Source organism: Thunnus maccoyii, chromosome 14 (assembly GCF_910596095.1).
Source record: "Thunnus maccoyii chromosome 14, fThuMac1.1, whole genome shotgun sequence".
Taxonomy (NCBI): Eukaryota; Metazoa; Chordata; class Actinopteri; order Scombriformes; family Scombridae; genus Thunnus; species Thunnus maccoyii.
In genome coordinates, this window is record NC_056546.1 from 22,079,742 (window position 1) to 22,099,508 (window position 19,767).

The window sequence follows — 19,767 nt, forward strand, 5'->3', positions numbered from 1 at the left end:
TTTCCTCCCAAGCAGCCACAAGTGCGGTAAAATGTGATGCAAATGCATTTCTGATTTGATAAACAGCAGAGACGTATGAAGTGGATTTCACAGAGCTGATTTAAGTCCATCACAATAATCAAAGCCTCTCACGGTTCTCATTTCTTTCACTCCCTCTCTCTAGGTTGACTAGATTGATTTTCTCCACCCACAGTGTCTGAGTTCTGTTTGAGGGCAAAACAGAATAGCTTTTGTGTGAAGGGTGACATGGCTCACTCACTGTCTCCCTCATCCTCTGCAAGCTTTGGATTATTTACTGGGCTGCGCTTTACACATTTGTGTCGCTTGGTAGCGTTCCAATGGATATTTCATAAATATTCTTGTGGCAACAACAAAATGTTGAACATCTCATTGCTGAGAATGGAAATGGATGTTACTGAGTTTGTCCTTTTGCTGATTCGGCTGACTTGAAGCCTTGATGCAAATTTAAACCACTTTTATTATCTTCAATTTAAGTAAGTTTTTTTTTTCTTTACTTTTACTTTACAAGTCAGTTTTTTTTCCACCTTGCTTGACAGGCAGATGTGCGGTTTCACATATTTACACATCAGAGCTGCAAGAACAACAGCAGTCCTTCACTGTGGGCTGCTGAGCGGCTCCACTGGAGCAACTGGCAGGATGTTTCATCTCTCTGTCTCTGAAGGACGTCACTAACACAACCTGCTGAACACTTTCAATGCGACTCGAACTGGTCTACAAATTGAACTATATTCAGTATATAACTATATTCCATGATGGTATGGATGGTAAGTATGGCTGGGTAATATATCAATATCATGATATGAGACTAGATAATGTCTTAGATTTTGTTAATTGTAATATTGTGATATGACATGAGTGTTTTTTTCCTGGTTTAAAGGCTGCATTACTGTAAAATGATGTAATTTTCTGTACTTACCAGACTGTTCTGGCTGTTCTATTATTTGTCTTTACCCACTTGGTCATTATATCCACATTACTGATGAGTATTTATCAAAAATCTCATTGTGTAATTATTTTGTGAAAACACAAATAGTCATCCCTACAATATTGTTGTAATATCGATATTGAGGTATTTGGTCAAAAATATTGTGATGTTTGATATGTCTTTATATCACCCAGCCCTAAACGAAAGATGTTTTAAAATGTCAGATTCAATCGTTTGATCCCAACTACTTAAAAGGATAATGCTGCATTCAAGTCACATCAGAGTTACTGTAATTACGAGTTTTCAACTTATAAGTAGAGTTCACATCAACCTCTAAGTTGTAATTACGACTGTGAAGCTTTCTTTTCTGAAAGGTCTGATGTATCCGACTTGGCATTTAATAATACAGAAGTGCCTGAAAACTGACTAATGTGACATAAATTATGTAATCTTTCCATACGACCAACTCAATTATCACACAACCCTCCTGAGTTGTCAGATGACATGAAGTCCTTCAAGTCCTTAACATGGGAATGTTTCCGATCCTTCCCATCCGTCCAACATAGCATGAACAGGGCAAAAAGCTTGAAATATTCCATACTTTTGTCATTGTCAACAAATTCCATTAAATGACTCTAAATGTTCTAAAAAAGCTCATTTGTTTCTATTTCAGGTCACAAATGTATATTTTCATTCTTTTAAAAAAAGGAGTTTACTAAAACAGCAGGACACTGAAAAAAAATTTGGTGTTGTAGTGTATTTACAGCAGCAGGTTCATTCAAAATAAACTACGACATCCCTGTTCATCTTAATGAAGGAACATGTCACCCAATTTAAGTGTGTGGCTAACTAATGTGTTGTTGGACAAAAGTGGAGCTCTATTGCACAGACAAGTACACTAGCAGCCTTACACAGCTATACTTGTTAGAAGGATCAGTTCATTGTTAGTTTTGGTATTTTCATGAGATTTGTTGACTATAAGAAAAACAAAGAATATCAAAAGACGTATCCTTTAATATCACTTGATGGACTTCATAATAAGCTTCTTTCACTTTACAATATTAATGCCGGTGTGGTTATCATATTCATGTCACTGTTCCCAGAACAACACACTGTTCTCATGCATAATTCTGCCAGCACACACTTGTTGTTGTCAAAACTTCACTGCTCCCTCACGTCCCATTGGGTATAAAGAGGAATAACAAAGTACTCACTTGTTTCCACCTGCCTTTATGGTACATGAAGCTGTCATTGTTGGGTTTAAAATGATTGTATATTGATTAGCACAGCTCTGAGGTCCATTCAGTGAACTCTGACACTGCTACCATATATGGTGCTGCATGGTGTTGCATGAATTGATCGAGTGGTTTCAAAGAATATCATCATCACACCAATGAGCTAATTCATGATGCTCTTAAGACAGAATGACTGCCAGACATGCTTCAGCAATGACTGAGCTAATTATCTTTCATAAACACTATCATAGTAAATCTTCCATCCATGTCACTGCAGCAGGGGTCAAGTGGGCTTATGACGCTCCGTGATTCACTCAGTATTTTCATCGCTTTGTCAAAGATATATGTAATTATGCATACTGCCTAACAGCCAACCTTCCACCGAATGTTTCTTCAAACGGATCCACAATTTCACACATTTCACAGCTGTGTTCTGCAAATGTTTGCAAAAAGTGACAGCCGTAACCTTGCCAGGCTGAGACACTGCTATGGAAATGAGAGAGCTGTGGGTGCAATTTCAAATTGGGAATGAAAATGTTGCCCCATTAGGGCATAGTTGTGTGTCTAATAATATCTCCTCATTCCTGTGAATCAGAATCAGTCAGAAATACTGGTTTTGGATGCCGGGTGTCATGAATAAATGATTTCCTCCTCATTTTAGCGCCGCACAGAGGAGGAGGGTGGCGGGGTGGAAGGAGGGTTGATTGACAGGTGGTTTGTGAAGGGCGGGTTGACAGCCATGTGTAATACTCTGCGAGGAGACTTAGAATCTGGAGTTGTTTGAATGAGTATGCAGATGCATGCTGCTGAGCACACTGTAAGCTCCTCTTTCTAAGATCTGGGACAGATGTGCTCGATCTGAATCATGGCGTCTTTACTTTGACACTTCAGGTAAGATTTAATTATATCCATGATGTTTCCACAGTGCTGCCAAATAAGATACATAATGGCATATAATCTATTAAGTGTCATGTTGCTTCTATATTTAAAGATGCCCTCCAGACATGTATTAAGACATATAAAAATACTCTGCTTGGAACAATATTGTGTTTGATTTGGTTTATCCACAAAAAAAAGTATCATTACCATGTTAAAATCCTTAAAATGGCATCTCCTCCTTTTTCCCTCATTATATCTATATATATATACAAACATATTTCATTTCAAAAGTTTAAGTACTTTGCAGAAGATGTCTTCTACTTCACTGTTAAGTCAAATTTCAGTGTTTGTGCACTGGAGGCTTCAAGTATCCACATCACACTTGTGTTGGCTGAATATTAGAACCAAATTGGCTCTAAACTATTTGTGATGTCACAAATGTCACTAATTACCAGTGTTACCGTGCATGACATAGTTTATAATCCTTTCATAAGAGCATATTCTGAACAATGTGGCGATCTGACACAAAAGATTAGGAACCACTGGTCTAAAACAATCAAGTAAAATGTGCCAAAGACAGACATCAGGAAAATAAGACTCAAATTTGTAACGTCAACACATTCTTGTATTCAATCTGCGGCACAAGAAGATGATGAGTTTTGGGAAAGGGTGCGACTCAAGATGAAAAGGATTTTATAAATACAATTAACTCGAGCGCCCGAGTTTCCTCTATTTTCTCAGAGCAGTGCTTGTCACTGGCTAAACGGATGATTGCACTTTCATGGCAAAATATTAATAGAGTGAAAATAAGTCAGTGGTTCAGGGAATTGTACTCTTGTCGTCGCTTAGAAAAGATTACATATGCGCTTAAGGGCAGAGACGAATCAGAATGTGCGGGGTCGATTTATGTCAAATATTTGGATGAGTCGGATATTCTGGGTCAGTAAAATGAGCTTGAGATCTGTTCTTTCTGCTCTGCTGGATTGTCATAATCATTTTCCAGTTCTTTAGTCTTGAAACATCCAGCTTTGGGAGCAACTTCATGTTCACAAATATTGATCTCTCAGAGAACAAAGGAATCATTGAGTAGTGTTCCCCTTTGACGCAACATTATGTCACACATTCTAAGTCTTGCTTATGCCAAAACATGAGCCTTTTTTCCCTAAAAATATGAGGCAGTAATCAACAAAACAGCTCTCTGCATGATATGTAAGCACACTGAATTTGTTGTTGTTTTAAAAAGTTAATATTCGCAAGAAATAAAGCGTGATAATCCATTAAAATAAAGGGACTAGCTGAATAAGAAGCCTGAAAAGATGCTTAATTTAATTCACAGCTGCAATTTGTGGGTAAATATGGTGCAATTTGTCTCAAGTTATTATGATAGAGTGAGATTTGGTTGATTGATCGTCTGCTCTATATGAGAGAACAGGACTAGAATAAAATGAGGAAGAGGATTTGGAGATCATCACAGAGAAAAAATGCTAATAATTTAAACACTTTACATCAGTGAGTGACAATATCCCCGTAGCACTCATCAAAGTTGAGACAAATTCAATAACTTCATCTTCTAAAGAAGCACTCGAGCAGAAATGAGAAGTGAGCGTTTTTTCATCTGCGTGTTATTTCCTGCTTCTCTTTCTCGGTTCACAGTGAAGGGCTCCGAGCCAAATCGGGGAGAAAGGCTGATGGGGTGAAAAACGCAATCCTTATCTACGTAGGAGAGTGGAACAGATGCGTATATGACTTTGTTATCATGCAGCTCTCTGAAAGAGAGGAGACGAAAGGATAATAGGGGGAGGGAGAGGAGGGGGGTGTTCACAGGAAGAAGAATGTGCGCTCACATGTCAGGTTAATTGCAGGGATAGGTGTTGTGGCAGGTAGGACAGCTTAAATAAAACAAACGACTTGTATTATCCTCCATTAGTAAAATATTCTGCATATTTTTTCATTATTTACTAAAAATATACAGCAAAGCAATCTAATTCTAATGACTCAGCATCAATCACATGGCTATACTTCATTAAACAAACACATCACTGCAGCAGCTAAAAGCATATGCTAAGGAAAACTCATAAAAAAACCCTATTATATTTGCTTCATGTCAACATTTTAAAAGGCTGGACGTGTTCAATCCTATTGATTAACATGAAGCCACTGATCAATTTGGTGCTAAAACGCTCCACGTTTCCCTGTTCAACATTCCAGCGTTGTCCATCTCACTGTCTCAGGAAAGCAATCACCAATAGAGATCAAAGTGATTTCATATTCCTTTTAAGTATGGAAAAAGCGGACTTCTGTAACAGCATGAGCAATGTCTGTTTGCTGACTGTGTTTCTCTGGTAGCGCGGTGCCGACAGTGCAGCACTAACTGCTTGAAGACTTGACAAGGATCCAACAGAGAATCAGCAGCACCTGTGTGCATCATCCCCAAAATAAACAAGGAAACCATTAATCGCTCTTTAGTGTTCTTTATTACCTGTGAGGAGGGTTTCATAAAACCAGTGTTAAACTAATGAGTCTATTTCACAGTCACTCTGACTGCTTATTCAGGTTCCAAAAATTAGTGTTGCAAATACATGGATTTGTCCAATTAAAATCTGTGTTTTTTTTATCACAAGTGTTAACATACATATGACGCCTAACAGATACGGTAAGGCCACAACACTATTCGCACAATGACAGTTACAGTACAAACTGTGTGTTTGTGAGAAAGCTCGTCATAAATCTACAAATAGTGAGGAGGATGAAAAGCTTAAGATTATAATTTACAAAAAATAGCAATGTAAAGCAAACATCTTCAAAACAGCATCAAATTTCCCTTTTTAAACCAGAAGGTTTAAGTCTGTCAAGTATCAGAGCACCAATAATTAAAAGTACTCAGTGTTTCTGTACATGATGACCATCACATGCTGGTATCGCATGTTTTTCTTACTCTCATCACTGTCAGTTATCACATAACTTAAAACATCTCAACTTTGATCTGGAGTCATTTTCCACTCATGTCAACAAATCTTATGCGTATCTGTTTTACTTATGATATTTTTACTTTAAAATTGAATCACTGAGCTCATGATACAAAGACTAACATTATGCTACAGCTACATGTGAGTTTTTTTAAACAAATTCTGAAGCTTTAAATGATTTCTGTTGATATTTTGTAAATATTATTATATTATACCTGCGATGGAATCTCAAAGTTTTTCCAACAGAAAGTCCCACATTTCAAAAATCTGTGTTTATATCGTATAATAACAACTGATAAAACTCTCAAACATCTCAGTTTGGGATTTTAAGGAGACCACAGAAACTGAATTGACAACCAGTGTTGAGTGCATTTTACCCACAGAGCCACGTGGTGAGTGTGGTGTGAACAGATTTAGTGGCCCCAGGGACATCCACAGGGGTCTCCACAGGCCCTCTTCCTGTCCCAAAGGACGTGCAGCTCCTCGGCTGTGTGTTGGGGAGACGACAGCATGTCAAGGTAGCACTCTTTCTCGCAGAGCCAGCCGGGGTCCTGGCAACGGGGAAAGGGCAGGACAGTGGATGTGTTATTATGCACACAGTGATTTAGCAATTAACTAATCCTGGTTAAGTTCTTACTTGGGTTAAACTGTTAATCTGCACCTTTGATACGTTGTAACCGGGCCTCCGAGTTGCCAAGATTAAACCAGTTAACACAACATTCCTGATGGTGTTTCCAGATGCATATTCACTCCATAAACAAATAAGTATGTAAAAAAAGCAAACAATAAGCAAACAAACCTGTAAAGCACCTTGAACTGCCCTTACCTACAGTATATAAAAAGGTGCTACACAAATAAAGTCACAGCATACTGAGTCAGACACCCTAAATAATTAATTAAAGAGTAAAATTCTTAGCATATTATATTTTTTAATAATGTAATACCTTAATGTTTCTCGTGTTTTACTTTTTAATTAAATGATTTTAGTATCTTCAACTATGTCCAACCGTTGTCTCTTATGATGTGATTTTTTAAAATCTTTTGTGTCTGATAGTTTTTGTCTGCTTCCTGGAAAGAACTGATTGTTCATATGATTATATTCTCAAGTTTTTAGTTCCTATTTTAAATTTTTTTTTAATATTCAACATTGACTGCCTGTCTCCATCTTGATTAATGGTTAGTGGACTGTAAAAACACCAGGGACAGCGATGGGACTTATGGTTCTATCAAAGTTAGTTATGTTATATTGTGTAAATGTATTAGAATGTTATCAATAAAACCAAACCATCACCATCATGGTGCTGGAGTTGACAGATCTGAATGTCTTTCAAGCATTTTTTTTTCCTCACCTGATATTTCTGTGGTCCAACAGCTGCCATCCATATCCCCATGCTCACATCTTCTCCCTGTAACAACACATTCAATTCCTCACTTTACATGCGTGATTATCTGTCAATATTTGCCCACAGTTGCTTGGTACTCAATACTCCACCTGGTAGGCCTTTAGTTTCTCTGCATTACTGGCGAGCCACTGGACCAGGTCACGTGAGACCACATAGCCTGAGCCGCAGGCAAACGCCGGGTAGGCTGGACTAGCGTACTCCAACTCCTGCCACTTCCCAATGCGATCCACTGCCCAGCTCTGCCTGAAACTAGGTCAGGATGGTCTGTGTTAGCACAGCAGACATATTATCATCACATCTCCCTTTCGCATGACCCTTCATGATTTTGAGTACACAAAGCATTCATGATTCTTTCATCTAAAGTTCAGCTGAGCTCAGAAGTGCAAACAGGAGTGCGTAATACACTGTCAACAGGAGCTGACACTAAATTGTACTTACTTTCCCCACCAGAAATTGCTGCGCCTGAGACCCTTGTGGTCAATCTTCATTAATACTGAGTCCACGTCGATGTAACAATCATCATCCGTCTTCAGGAGCAGATTAAAGTCAGCGTTTCCAACAGACCTGCCAGGGAGGGAATTTGCAACCTTAATTAAAGCCCACCTTCTGATTTTTTGCAATATCCCAGAGCGGATTTACTTTAAAATACCACTGGGAGTGAAGGGCAAGAGGTCTTGCAAAGAAATAACACACTTGCCAAGTCAAAACTTCAGACCACTCTGTGTATTTTGCAACCTGATGACTCACAACTGTACTTTTTCCCTGACTGAGTGATTGCAATCGTGATTCTAACAGCGAGACATTTTGAGACGACGGCATACTTTCATTTCAGGTTACTGATTTCCTCAGAGGGCCCAGGCAATTTGGAGACAGAGAATCGAGTCATTAGCACTTGGCATACCATTTATAGAACTGAAGCAGTTTGGAAGGCACGTTCCTGTAGGTGTCTACCACATCTACGAACACCATGTCGCCATGCCTGAGGCTCTCCCGCTGCAAGGCGGCATCCTCCTGCCTCAGCCCGGAGGCATGGTGCTCCATCCTGGCTGGGCGGCCCCGCAGGAACCTAGACAGACCGTCTCCATCTGACACACAGGTGGGCACAGGGAGTTGCATGACGGGAGTAATGAGGGAAAAAAAACAGAAAAATGGGACAAATGGTAAATGAATTTCAATCCAAAATGGAATAATACCTGTCAAAAATATTCTATTAACTGCAATTTTTGGATAATAAGTAAATGTCTGGCTGGCAAACAATAGATGATAAAATTGTCACAGAGTGGATCGTTAGCTCTGTGTTCAGATATATTGAATGGTGAATTTAATTTTGTTTTCCTCAAAATGGCTATTTTGATCCATTTTCAGATAAACTCAAATGCAAACACATGCAGGAGGTAAAATCAATAATGTAACACATCAGGGTAGAAAGGGGAAAAAAATATTATTTCCCATTTGGCACGTATGCAAGAGCCCTGAGGCGAAAAAAGGAGCTAATCTCATAACCTGCCAGAGTGAACAATGTTTTTTAAATTTTTACATAGGGACTCCTTTTCAGACAGTTGGCTCATGGGCCGATTGTGATCGAACTGTTTTCATAAAAAGCTCAGAATTAATTCTGTTGCTGGACCAACCGTAAATAGTAAATGTGAACCCTCCAGCCAAACCAGGAAATCCAAGAGCACTTCTATGAGGCAATATGCCCTCTGCTATCTGTAATACCAAAAAAAAAAAAAGAGAAACATTTTTTGACTTTTAAAACTTGTACTACACTCTAAAACTTGATATAAGAATATTCTTCATATTTTTGACACCACATGTGAAGACGTACAGAGGAGATCTTGAGGACGCCTCCTCCATCATTAAGCTGGACAGAGGAGGAGTTGACTGTGGTCAGTCCAGCAGAGTCCAAACTCTCCCAAACCAGCGTCCCCTCAAAACCCTGAATAAAAGAGACAATCATTGTAATCCTCTGCATGTGTAGCATGGTGTTTTTCTTGATGAACAGTATATGCAGGACCGTACCTTCCATTGAGAAGACTGGCATCATGTTGTCTGTATTATTTCTAGGAATTTCTGGGTTTTAGTGTCTTTGAAACAGCATTTCGAATTTAATTTACTGTTGGTAAATAAAACAGTAACACTTTATTGTAGCTGTGTCTTTCCAGGAAATAATTATGCACCGATAATGACAGTTGTGTTGAGTTTATAATGATTTTCAGAGGAACTGTCTTTGATGGAATGGCTCCACTGAAATGAAACTTGCACAAAATATAAGTAAATAGCTGACTATGAAAAATCCAAATCATTTTAAATTTTAGAGACTTTAATATCTTTGGAGGGTTGGTGGACTGTGACTCATGACTACGGCTCTGAGTTTATGTGAAAAACTGACCTTAGGCAAGATGAACTGCTCCACCGGTTTGTACCACATCCCCTTCACGAGGGTCCCTGTGCTGATGGCACTGAAGCGAGCAGTAACCACTGCCTCCTGCAAAAAACAAAAAATGTTTACCCATAAAATATTCATGTTTTTTTCCTTTACCTCTGAACTAATTTACCTTCAGCTGCACTGAATGCTACATGACAGCTTGTTATCTTTACACAAGTAATCCAAAAAACGAGTTTCAGTGTATATCTTTAACTGAGGTGGTAAACAGTTGCAGTCCTCCAGCTGCCTCCAGGCTCCACAGAGAAGCAGTATATGGGATACATTGTACTCATAGGTCAAGGCTTCATTACCTCCTGATCCAGCTGAAGAAGCTTCACAGTCACGTTGCTCTGAAGCTCAGGCCGGCTCCCGCTGGGAAACACCCCTAACCTGGTGATCACCACCGGATGGAGGACCTTGAAATCCAAGGCGATAGCTGACACGTCGGAGGGGACGAGTACCGAGGGGTCAGACACGGTCACAATTTCCATCTCTGCATCCTGCCCTGCCACTGGGACAGAGGGAGGGCAGGGAGTTACTGAACAAGCACAGGTGAAATTTATTACAATCCCAACATGCTGACGATGTCTCTTTTCAGTGATGAAGACAGGGTGATTTTGGGGGGAGGGAGAGCGCACACTGAAGAAGGAAGACTCTGGTAAAGCTACACCATCAGCACTTTGAGGAGCTGGTCCTTCTAGAGCTTCTGCTCGTGAGTGTGGTTTCTTAATTACAAAAGAGAAGTTTATTACCCAGGAGATCAATGAAAAGATCAAGGCTGTTAAAGGGAAGCAGGCTTTTTAGTTTATATGCGTTCTACTGCTGCTCGCTCCAAAATAAAGGCAATTAGAGGTGACGAATCAAAGACAACAAGAAAGAAGCAGTTTATCAAACCAAATGTTTCTCACATTGAGTGGAATTGAGCTGCAGGATTTTCTTGGTGTGTAGGATATTTAATAACCCTGCACTGACTAAATATAAATGCTTAGTTTGTGCACATTTGTCAAAACAAATAACAGCACTGATTCTCTTGGCACTGGCCAGTGTGGGATTACCAATTTATTCAAGGGAAAAATTAATAAAACTTGGCGTGAATCATAAATAATTAACAGTTTAATGTTATTTAACAACCACACCATTGAAGCCAATGCACAAGTCCCTTAAAGTGCAATACCATTGACGGCCGCTAGGTGCTGGCTCCAAGAAGTCCCTAGCTCCAATAGACTCCCGTTCAAAAAGCATCAACTTCTCATGAAATACTGAGACAATACATTTTTTTCAACGAGTCATTATGGTCTCAAGTGCTAAATTCAGGCTCTCTAATAAGAGTGCTGGTGGTCATCTTGGAAATTATAGCTCCATTAATAAGATATAAAGACAGATAATAGCTAATGTCTGCCGTGTGGCCGTTGGTTGACAGCTGTGATTGACAGTTGGCTCACCTGCTGTCCTCCCTGGCTCTGGGACGCAATATTTCAGTAAGTTTAATATAACTTGATAATGATACCTGCTGTGTTGTTAGCTGATGTTAGCCCAAGTCTGCACCGCTTGGTGTTCCCAGTGAGCTAGCGTTAGCTTGGGTCCAAGGTAGCAGGGCATGTTTCCATGTAAGGTGTGTTTTCATGACAGCATGAAAGGCAACACCCCGCACTCCTTATTCGGAAGGTCCAGGCTCCAAACAGAAAAGATGGAGCCGACTGTAAGCGGTAACTCTGGGCTTCAAACCAGCTCCAATGCAAACCAACAGCTGATGTCACACCTTGCTACGTCCATCTTTATATACAGTCATTGGTCCAGACTGAAATATCTCAAAACTATTGGATGGATTGCAATGAAATTTAGTACAAGCATTCATGGTCCCCAGAGGATAAAGCCTACTGACTTTGGTGATCCTCTGACTTTTCCACTCACCATGAGGTTCACATTTGAGGTTCAGAGTGAAATATTTTATATTTATAACTGGATTCATTGCCATCAAATTTACAACAGAAATTCAACTTCCTTAGAGGATACATTTTAATAACTTTGGTGATCCTCCGACTTTTCCTCCAGCGCCACTTTTTACTTACAGTACATCTTGATGGATTAGCACAACACACACAACGCTCAACATATTCTCATGACTTTGATATGAAGAACCAGATGGTGTGTGTCCAAGACTGTTTAAGAGCTGTGCAGCCCAACTGGGTGAGCCTCTCCAGAGGATCAAAAAAAAAAAAAGAAAAAAAAAAAGGGGCAGGTACTGGTTCTGTAGAAAACATCATTTCTTGTACTGGTACCCAAAGTAGGGCACCAGAATGAGCTAAACAATTACAGACCGGTGGCCCCACACATCCTGAAGACCCTGGAGCGGCTGCTTCTCCATCTACTGAGACCCTATGTCAAACTTGCATGAGATCCCCTGCAGTTTGCGTACCAGGAACACATTGGAGTGGATGATGCTGTCCTCTACATGCTCCACCAGGCCTATTCTTCTCTTGGATGAGCTAGGTGGTTATGTTAGGATTATGTTCTTTGATTTTTCGAGCTGGGATTGTGTCTCTGGAACGGCGATGAGCAGCACTGGGGCTCCACAGGGGACTATTTTAGCTCCTTTCCTGTTTACATTGTACACAGCGGACTTTAAGTGCTGCCATATCCAGAAATACTCTGATGATAGTACTACTGTGGCGTGTATGAGGAAGTACAGGAATACAGGGGTCTGACGAATAAGAACCGCCTCCTACTAAGCACCTCCAATTCCAAGGAGATGGTGGTGGATTTTTCGCAGGTCTAAGCCCCCTCTTCATCCAGGACATTGAGGTGGTGCAGATTTACGAATACTTAGGTATCTTAGGTGCATCTGGACAACAAGATGGACTGATCCTTGAACACAGATGCCCTCTTCCGAAAGGGACAAAGTCGGCTCTTTTCATAAGGAGGCTTAGGTCCTTTGACATCTGCAGTAAAATGCTGCACGTTTTATTAGTCGGCAAGTGTCCTCTTTAACGCTGCGGTCCGCTGGGGAGGCAGCATGACAGACAAGGACACTAGGTGGCTGGACAAGCTGGATAAAAAGGCTGGCTCAGCGCTTGGCAGGAGGTTGGCCTCACTGGGGACTGTGGTGGAAAGATGCACACAGAGTAAGGTGCAGGCCATCCTGGACAATGTCAGTCATCCCCTCCACAACACCTTGGCAGGGCAGAGAAGCAGCTGCAGCAGACAGCTCATCTTGTTGCACTGCAGGATTGAACAGTTCAGGAGATCCTTTGTCCCCACAGCCATCAGGCTTTACTAAACCTCAGCCAATGGCAGGGTCTCATGACCTGGGGTCTCATTTATAAAACAGTGCGTAGGATCCATACTAAAAGCGTACGTGCGCACAAAAGCTGAAAATGACATGCACCAAAAGAAAAGAAAGATCAGATTTATAAAACCATGCATACGTACAAATGCAAGCAACCATAAATGTTCGATGCAAAAGCCTTCATGAATATTGATGTACATGTGTTCCTTTCGCCAGACCAATCAGTCTCTCTCTCAAGACGCCTGACCAATCAATGTCGAGTGTAGTGTCACCTCTCGTTTGTCACTTGCACTTAGGCAGCTGCAGAGGAGGGACCGCAACAGCCGTGAACAGACTTTTACTGTTTTATCTCCCCGTTTTCAGACTTCTTGAAGTTATGTGTGTAACCCAAAACAACCATATACACCTTCGATAAACATTCCTGTGGAGCATAAAGTCAGACATCTCTGCTTAAGTTCTAACCAGACACGCTGCAGTGGGCCAGTTCCTAGTTAACCAGTTTAAGTAGTTTTTACACCACACACTCAATATCTAATATACAACAAATACTTTATTTATTTATATTTACTCCAAAATCCAGCATACAAATGTTTCTCTATTTTACACAGTCTATGTATGAGTACTGGTGAGGTGACTGGAGAAGGCAGAGTGTGTGTGGCAGCCACTGCGGTGTCTCCAGTGCGCTTGACAGCACAGTCGTGTTCATTGCAGCGATTTTACAAACAAAAATGACATGAAAAACTAATTAAAATCATACTTGATGATATATGAACAGCATTTTAAGATATCATTAAAAATCAATTAGTGCTGTTCTGTAATCCTTTAAAGTTATTTGATGTCATCTTGGATTTCTACAACCGATGATGATAAGTTCATCGGCTAGTTAGCGTAGTTGAGGTGAAAAGGAATCAGTATATTTATGCTTCATATCGGGGAACGGCGACCAGACTTTCCTGAATCCTGCCACCTGTCACAACCTGACATCATTCATTTCAGCAGCAGCTGTGCTGCTCCACAACTGACCCTCTCCTCTGCGCTCCGGCTGACACAGTGCTGATGAAATAATGAGCGGACTTTGATTTGAGATTTGAGTTGGATTATATCTTTTCAAATTGAAAGGTGCTTATGGAATAGTTATGGCTCACTGGCACAGGCACAAATAACACTGCTGATTGTAATGTTTATGATGAAGTGGATCTATAATTAACGTGTGATATGAAGTGAAATTAAATGTGGGAGAGGCATCATTATACAATCTGGCTTTGCTTCAATTCATCTCTCTCTCTCTCGTTCTCTCTCTCTCTCTCTCCCTACCTCCCTATACAATAATCTTTCAAGGACTATGTGGTACTTTTTATTGGTACCTTTTATTAATTAATTAATTAATTAATTTATATGACTCTTTGCTTTTAAGTAATTTTGTTTTTAACCGTGTGCATGCTATCTATCTATCTTTCTATCTAGACTTTTCCTCTAGCACTGTCATGAGGTTGCCTTTTTAGTTCTTTATTGAAATATCACAACTACTGAAATTTGATCCACGCATTCATAGTCTCCAGAGGATGTATTGTAAGTTGTTATCCTGACTTTTCATGTGGTGCCATCATCAAGTCAAATTTTTTTATGCCCAATATTTTAGTTTATGACTCAATGTCTGCAAACTCATGACACTCCCATCAGATTCAGCTGTACTTTGTGTTTAGTGCTAATTAGATGCTGCTAAATGCTTGTGTGCTAACACGCTAAACCAACATTGTGAGCATGGTAAATATTATACCTGCTAAACAACAACATGCTAGAATATTGTGAGCATGTTAGTATGCTGATATTAGTATTTAGCTTAAGTACAACCTCACAGAGCTGCCAGTATTAGTATAGACTCTTATTTGTTTTAATATAAAGCAACAACTAATGTTCTATAATATTCAATATTTACATTTCAACAGTAAATGATGCAATGTACACATTTAATTACAACTAGTGCTACATCTAACAGTTATTTCCATTATTTGTTACTCTGCCTATTATTTTTTCAGTTAATTGATGAATTGTTTGGTCAATAAAATGTCAGAGAGAAAAATGTCATTCACATTTTTGTAGAGCCTAAGAAGACTTGAAGAAGAAATGTCTTGTTTTGTCTGACCAACAGTAGGAAGCCCAAAGATATTCAATTTACTACAACAGAATACCTTTAACAGCAGGTATTCATATTTCAGGGGCTGGGATCAGAGAATTTTTGGCACTTTTTTTCTTATAAAGATGACTCCCTTGTCAAAACTGTTGAAGAGTAATTTTCTGTCAATAGACCAATCACAACATGTCGACAAACCAATCAAACACTGTAAACACATAAAGTCTTTATTTCCCCCCACTGAGTCTCAAACTCTTTGAATGTCTTTGAAGTTTTGACTTTCTCACCGACAGAAAGCTCACGTACATTCTGTTGGGAACAGAATGACTAAAACAAAGTCTGAGATGCTATTTAGTATTCACCTTATTGTGGTCCTGACCAAAAATCCCTGTGATGAATGCGGCACGGACAAACATATTTCAACAACAATTAATTGTCCGCTTAGCGACCTGAATCCTGAGTCAGGTACCCAACAGTGTTTAAAAGCAGCCATTGTCTCCTTCTCTTCAAATCACACTGAGCATCTCGCACCAGAGCTGCCGCCTGCCTCCCATTCTGAAGCGAATCACGTCAACACTTACAACCATTAACACGCTGGAGTGCAGAGAATGGGCAGGAAAAATAAAACATTGCCATGACCCTAAAGGTCACCGTCTGAAAAGGCCTATTCTGATGAGCGGTAATTATGTTTTCATGAAGGCAACAAACACTGAACCGAGCGGGAAAAGTAGTTGAATTGGACTGGCTCAGTGAAGGTGAGAGAAATAACAATTACTGAACACTTTCAAGCTGACAGTGAGCCTGTTCAATTATTTCACATACAGTGTGTCAGTGCTTCATATAGCTTTACTTTTCAAACGTTAGTACGCATCTCTACTTACGGATGCAGCAGCTGCATTGACTGTGAGAGATTTCTGCTTTGGCCTTGGGTATGGAAAAGAACTGTGTCCTTGAGGAGTGGATGAACACGAATAAAAGGTGTTTTACTTCTTTTCTAAGCATTCATTCTTTTCATTCTTTCAACTTCTCTCCTGTTATTCTGCCTTGGCTCCACTATTGACAATTGTACGTGCAAGCAACAGATTGTACCCGGAGCATCTCTGTGTATTGAAGCTGCAGATGTCCACTCATTAGTGTGTGTGTGTGTTTGATTTCTTCTCTTTTTTTTTTACCTGGCTCAGTGACGTTCAGGAGAGAGCAGGAGTAAGGATCCTCTCTGTCCTCCTCTGGAATGGGACACCCATGTTTGCCCACGATAAACTTCACCCCCACTCTGAAAACAAGCACAAACACTATTGCATTCATCTTTTTTTTTGTGCACTATTAGGCTACAAGATGTGTTTTTTTTTTTCCCTAAAGCTTGTCCATCTATCCACCTTCCGTTACCATGGTTACTGAGGGTTGCTTAAAGGCCATCACACCGTATCTGTGCTCAGATCGCTGAATGAGAAGGAAATGGGCAAAAAAGGAAGAATGAAAGCGAGAACAATATTGGCCGCTGGTCAGGTAAAGATAAAAGGGTTGATGGGGCAGTCGGTTATTCGCTGCCAGCTGCAGGCTTTTTTTTAAACCACTATATGAATCTGGCCAGGGGAGAAAAAAATAAAAAAATAAAACAAAAGACAGAAAAGTAAGTGGTGAAGTTCACGCTCCACCCTACAGACCTGTGCTGAAAGTGGGGGTGATCTTGGAGGTAGCCCAGCCAGGTCTCCCTTATCGCTTGTCGCAGCTCATAATGGTGTCTCGCTGACAGCACTCCCACCAGAACTTCATAGAAAGGTAATGCTTCATCTACATCGAACACAGAAACCATTGTCATAGCCTCATCATTTCCACAAATAAACAGCCCTGTGATGAGGTATTAAATGTAAGGATGGGGTAAAATATGACCTACAGCTGGTGACAGTGATAAGGCAACGAACCAGAGATAAAATAAAAATAAAAATCACAGTTTGAGGTGAGCATGATTTATTCTTCCCATTCCTGATCCTGACAGCTGTTTCCTCTGATATTTAGTTTGCACTGACTTACTGGGATGCATCCTATAATGCACCTCATGAAAATGTATGTCTTCATGCATCAAAGGTGGTTAAACGATATTTCTCTGATTAAAAAAAGGTGAACAGACTAGATTAGACGGGGTTATCCTCCAGTATACCTCTGGTCATAAGTGATAATCCATGTGAAACCAGCACAGAGGACAGTAGTTGCACTATAACAAGGCAACGTTAGACTATCCCAGCAACGCCCAACACTACTGAACTGTTACATTATTTCACACTCAAACACACACACACGTGAACAAACACTATCTTGCGCGAGCACACATTCAAACCAGTAAGCTTCAACTACCTGTTCAAGACACAAACTATCAACCACAACAAACACGCCGGGGCAGAGCGGATGTAAAAAAAAAAAGTTGCGAGGCTTGAGGAGGTTTAGGCTAAAAATAAAAAAAAGAAAGTACCGGAGTGCGTGTTGTTGTCCAGCGGGGTGGAGGAGGGTCGTTGTGCCAACCACAAGTGCACCAGGACGGCGACAGCACAGGGCAGCAGAATGAGCGCTAGCCTCCGCATGGACGGAGCCCTTCATTCAGCCGGAGCAGCCTTCAGCTTTAGCGGCGTGGAGCCTCTTCCTGAGCCGCACGGCACTGCACGGTGTGAGCCGCTCTGTGTGTGCGCTTCATTTCAGCTCCGCAGCTCTCCGCCGGGCTCTCACCACTGCCTCATGTCTGCCTCCGCTGCTTGGAGAGCTGCACCAATGGGAGACGAGAAGCCCTCCCGCGGTGCACTCTGGGACATGGAGTTCAACACGCTATAGCCAATCACATACAGTATAAGCCTGAAAATAGGAGTGATTGTATTGGCATACGGTAGGTATACAAAATATAAGTACGTAAAAATATTGGAAAAAACACATTTAAGCCACATTATTATTATTATTATTATTATTATTATTATTATTATTGTAGAACTATTGGTATTAAAATAACACTTTAAATATCCCCTCCAGCTAATTTGCAGAACATATAAAAATACTACTATTAATAAAATCAATAAATAAAAAATATAATAATTTGTGTCTGATGTGTTTTTTCCTTTAAAAAACTCAATTATTTGGTTAGAAATTCTTAAAATGGCTTCTACTCCTACATTATTAAAAATCCAGAACATAAGAATCTACAAATATTTTCCATTTCAAAAGTTTAAGTGCTGGACATAAGATGTTCCTACTTTACTGAAAAGTCCATTCTCAGTAAATGAGGCTTCAAGTTTTCACATCACACTTTTGTAAATTGAATATTGGACCAGGATTGGCTCCAAACTAGTTGTGATATCACAAATCCTGCGGGAAGGGAACACGCCTTAAACTCAGATTTTCAATTAGCACAGAGAAACCTTCCACTTTCGGTAGCTGAACGTGCGAACTTCTAGTGTCAAAGTGATGTAACAATGAGCAAAACACATTTTTGAGTGGAGGGAGACTTTATGAAAAAGTTGCAATACAACAATATAGTTAGAGAGTATAAATCTATTTTACCTCTTCCTAGTATAATTTTGAATAACCCAGCGTACATTTTAGTGCTTGACATGTCTTCATGAAAAATAGAACACCAGGCAGTTTCATTTCCCACTAAAACCACATTAAACAGAATAATATAGTAAGCAGAGTAAACAGTTTATAACGTGTCCTTAGAAGTAAATTGAAACACTAAAACACTGATAAGACTACAAACAGCATCGCTGAGGTGGACCTTCTCATGCTTATCACATAAAGTCAGTTTTGTTGCTTTTTTTGCCTCTGTCCATGTTGTGAATTAATAATGAAGCGATAAAAACCTTCTACACAAAGTAGAAAATGAACATGAATCATTTCATCTTTCTAAAACCCAGGTGACATGTTGTAGCTTTAAGATTACAACATAACTTTATTAAACATGCTACTGTGTGCTGCACATAAATCATTTAAATGGAATCTATTGTGCATGGAGAGGGATGTTTGAGGAGGATTTCTTCCGACTCTGAGCACCAGTGGTTCTCTTGGAGATGGGAGAGTGGGCCGTGCAAACATAAGCGACTGCTTCCATACTTGTAAACATTTCATTTGCATTAATTTTAATGGACTTTCATTGATACATAAATGTAATTTTGAAGATCTTACCGCCCCTTACAGGGAAAAATAATACTGTAATGGGAGACACAGGCATGCAATGTTCTGTATTTGTTATAAGTAGAAATCATTGAGGAACAGCTGCAAAACAGCATGCTGTGAATGCAGATAAATAATCTTATCAGAAATTATTACTATTCTCATGTATTTTGTGCACACTTTGGGGGCTCACTGCTCAATTTGGAAAATCACTCTAGCACAGATTCTTGGTATTAGATAACCTACTGCCCTAGGGATAATTACTTTCCTGTGCATTATATAATTCTTCTTGGAGTCATATTCATAGATATACTCATTACAATGATTTAGTTCTCTCTCTGCAA

At 39.9% G+C, this 19,767-nt stretch overlaps 1 protein-coding gene across 1 annotated transcript; it reads right to left on the bottom strand.

The window, feature by feature from the left end:
- Positions 1–5,515: 5,515 nt before the first annotated feature.
- Positions 5,516–18,023, bottom strand: b3galnt2 (beta-1,3-N-acetylgalactosaminyltransferase 2). The gene is made up of 12 exons (XM_042434285.1): positions 17,742–18,023; positions 16,939–17,065; positions 16,447–16,547; positions 10,169–10,368; positions 9,822–9,917; positions 9,258–9,368; positions 9,061–9,139; positions 8,331–8,514; positions 7,868–7,993; positions 7,519–7,678; positions 7,376–7,432; positions 5,516–6,577 (listed from the first exon to the last, which is right to left on the bottom strand). Exons 1-12 carry the CDS (start codon positions 17,848–17,850, stop codon positions 6,440–6,442), a joined length of 1,488 nt encoding a protein of 495 aa, XP_042290219.1. The 5' UTR covers positions 17,851–18,023; the 3' UTR covers positions 5,516–6,439.
- Between the last annotated feature and the right edge of the window lie 1,744 nt (positions 18,024–19,767).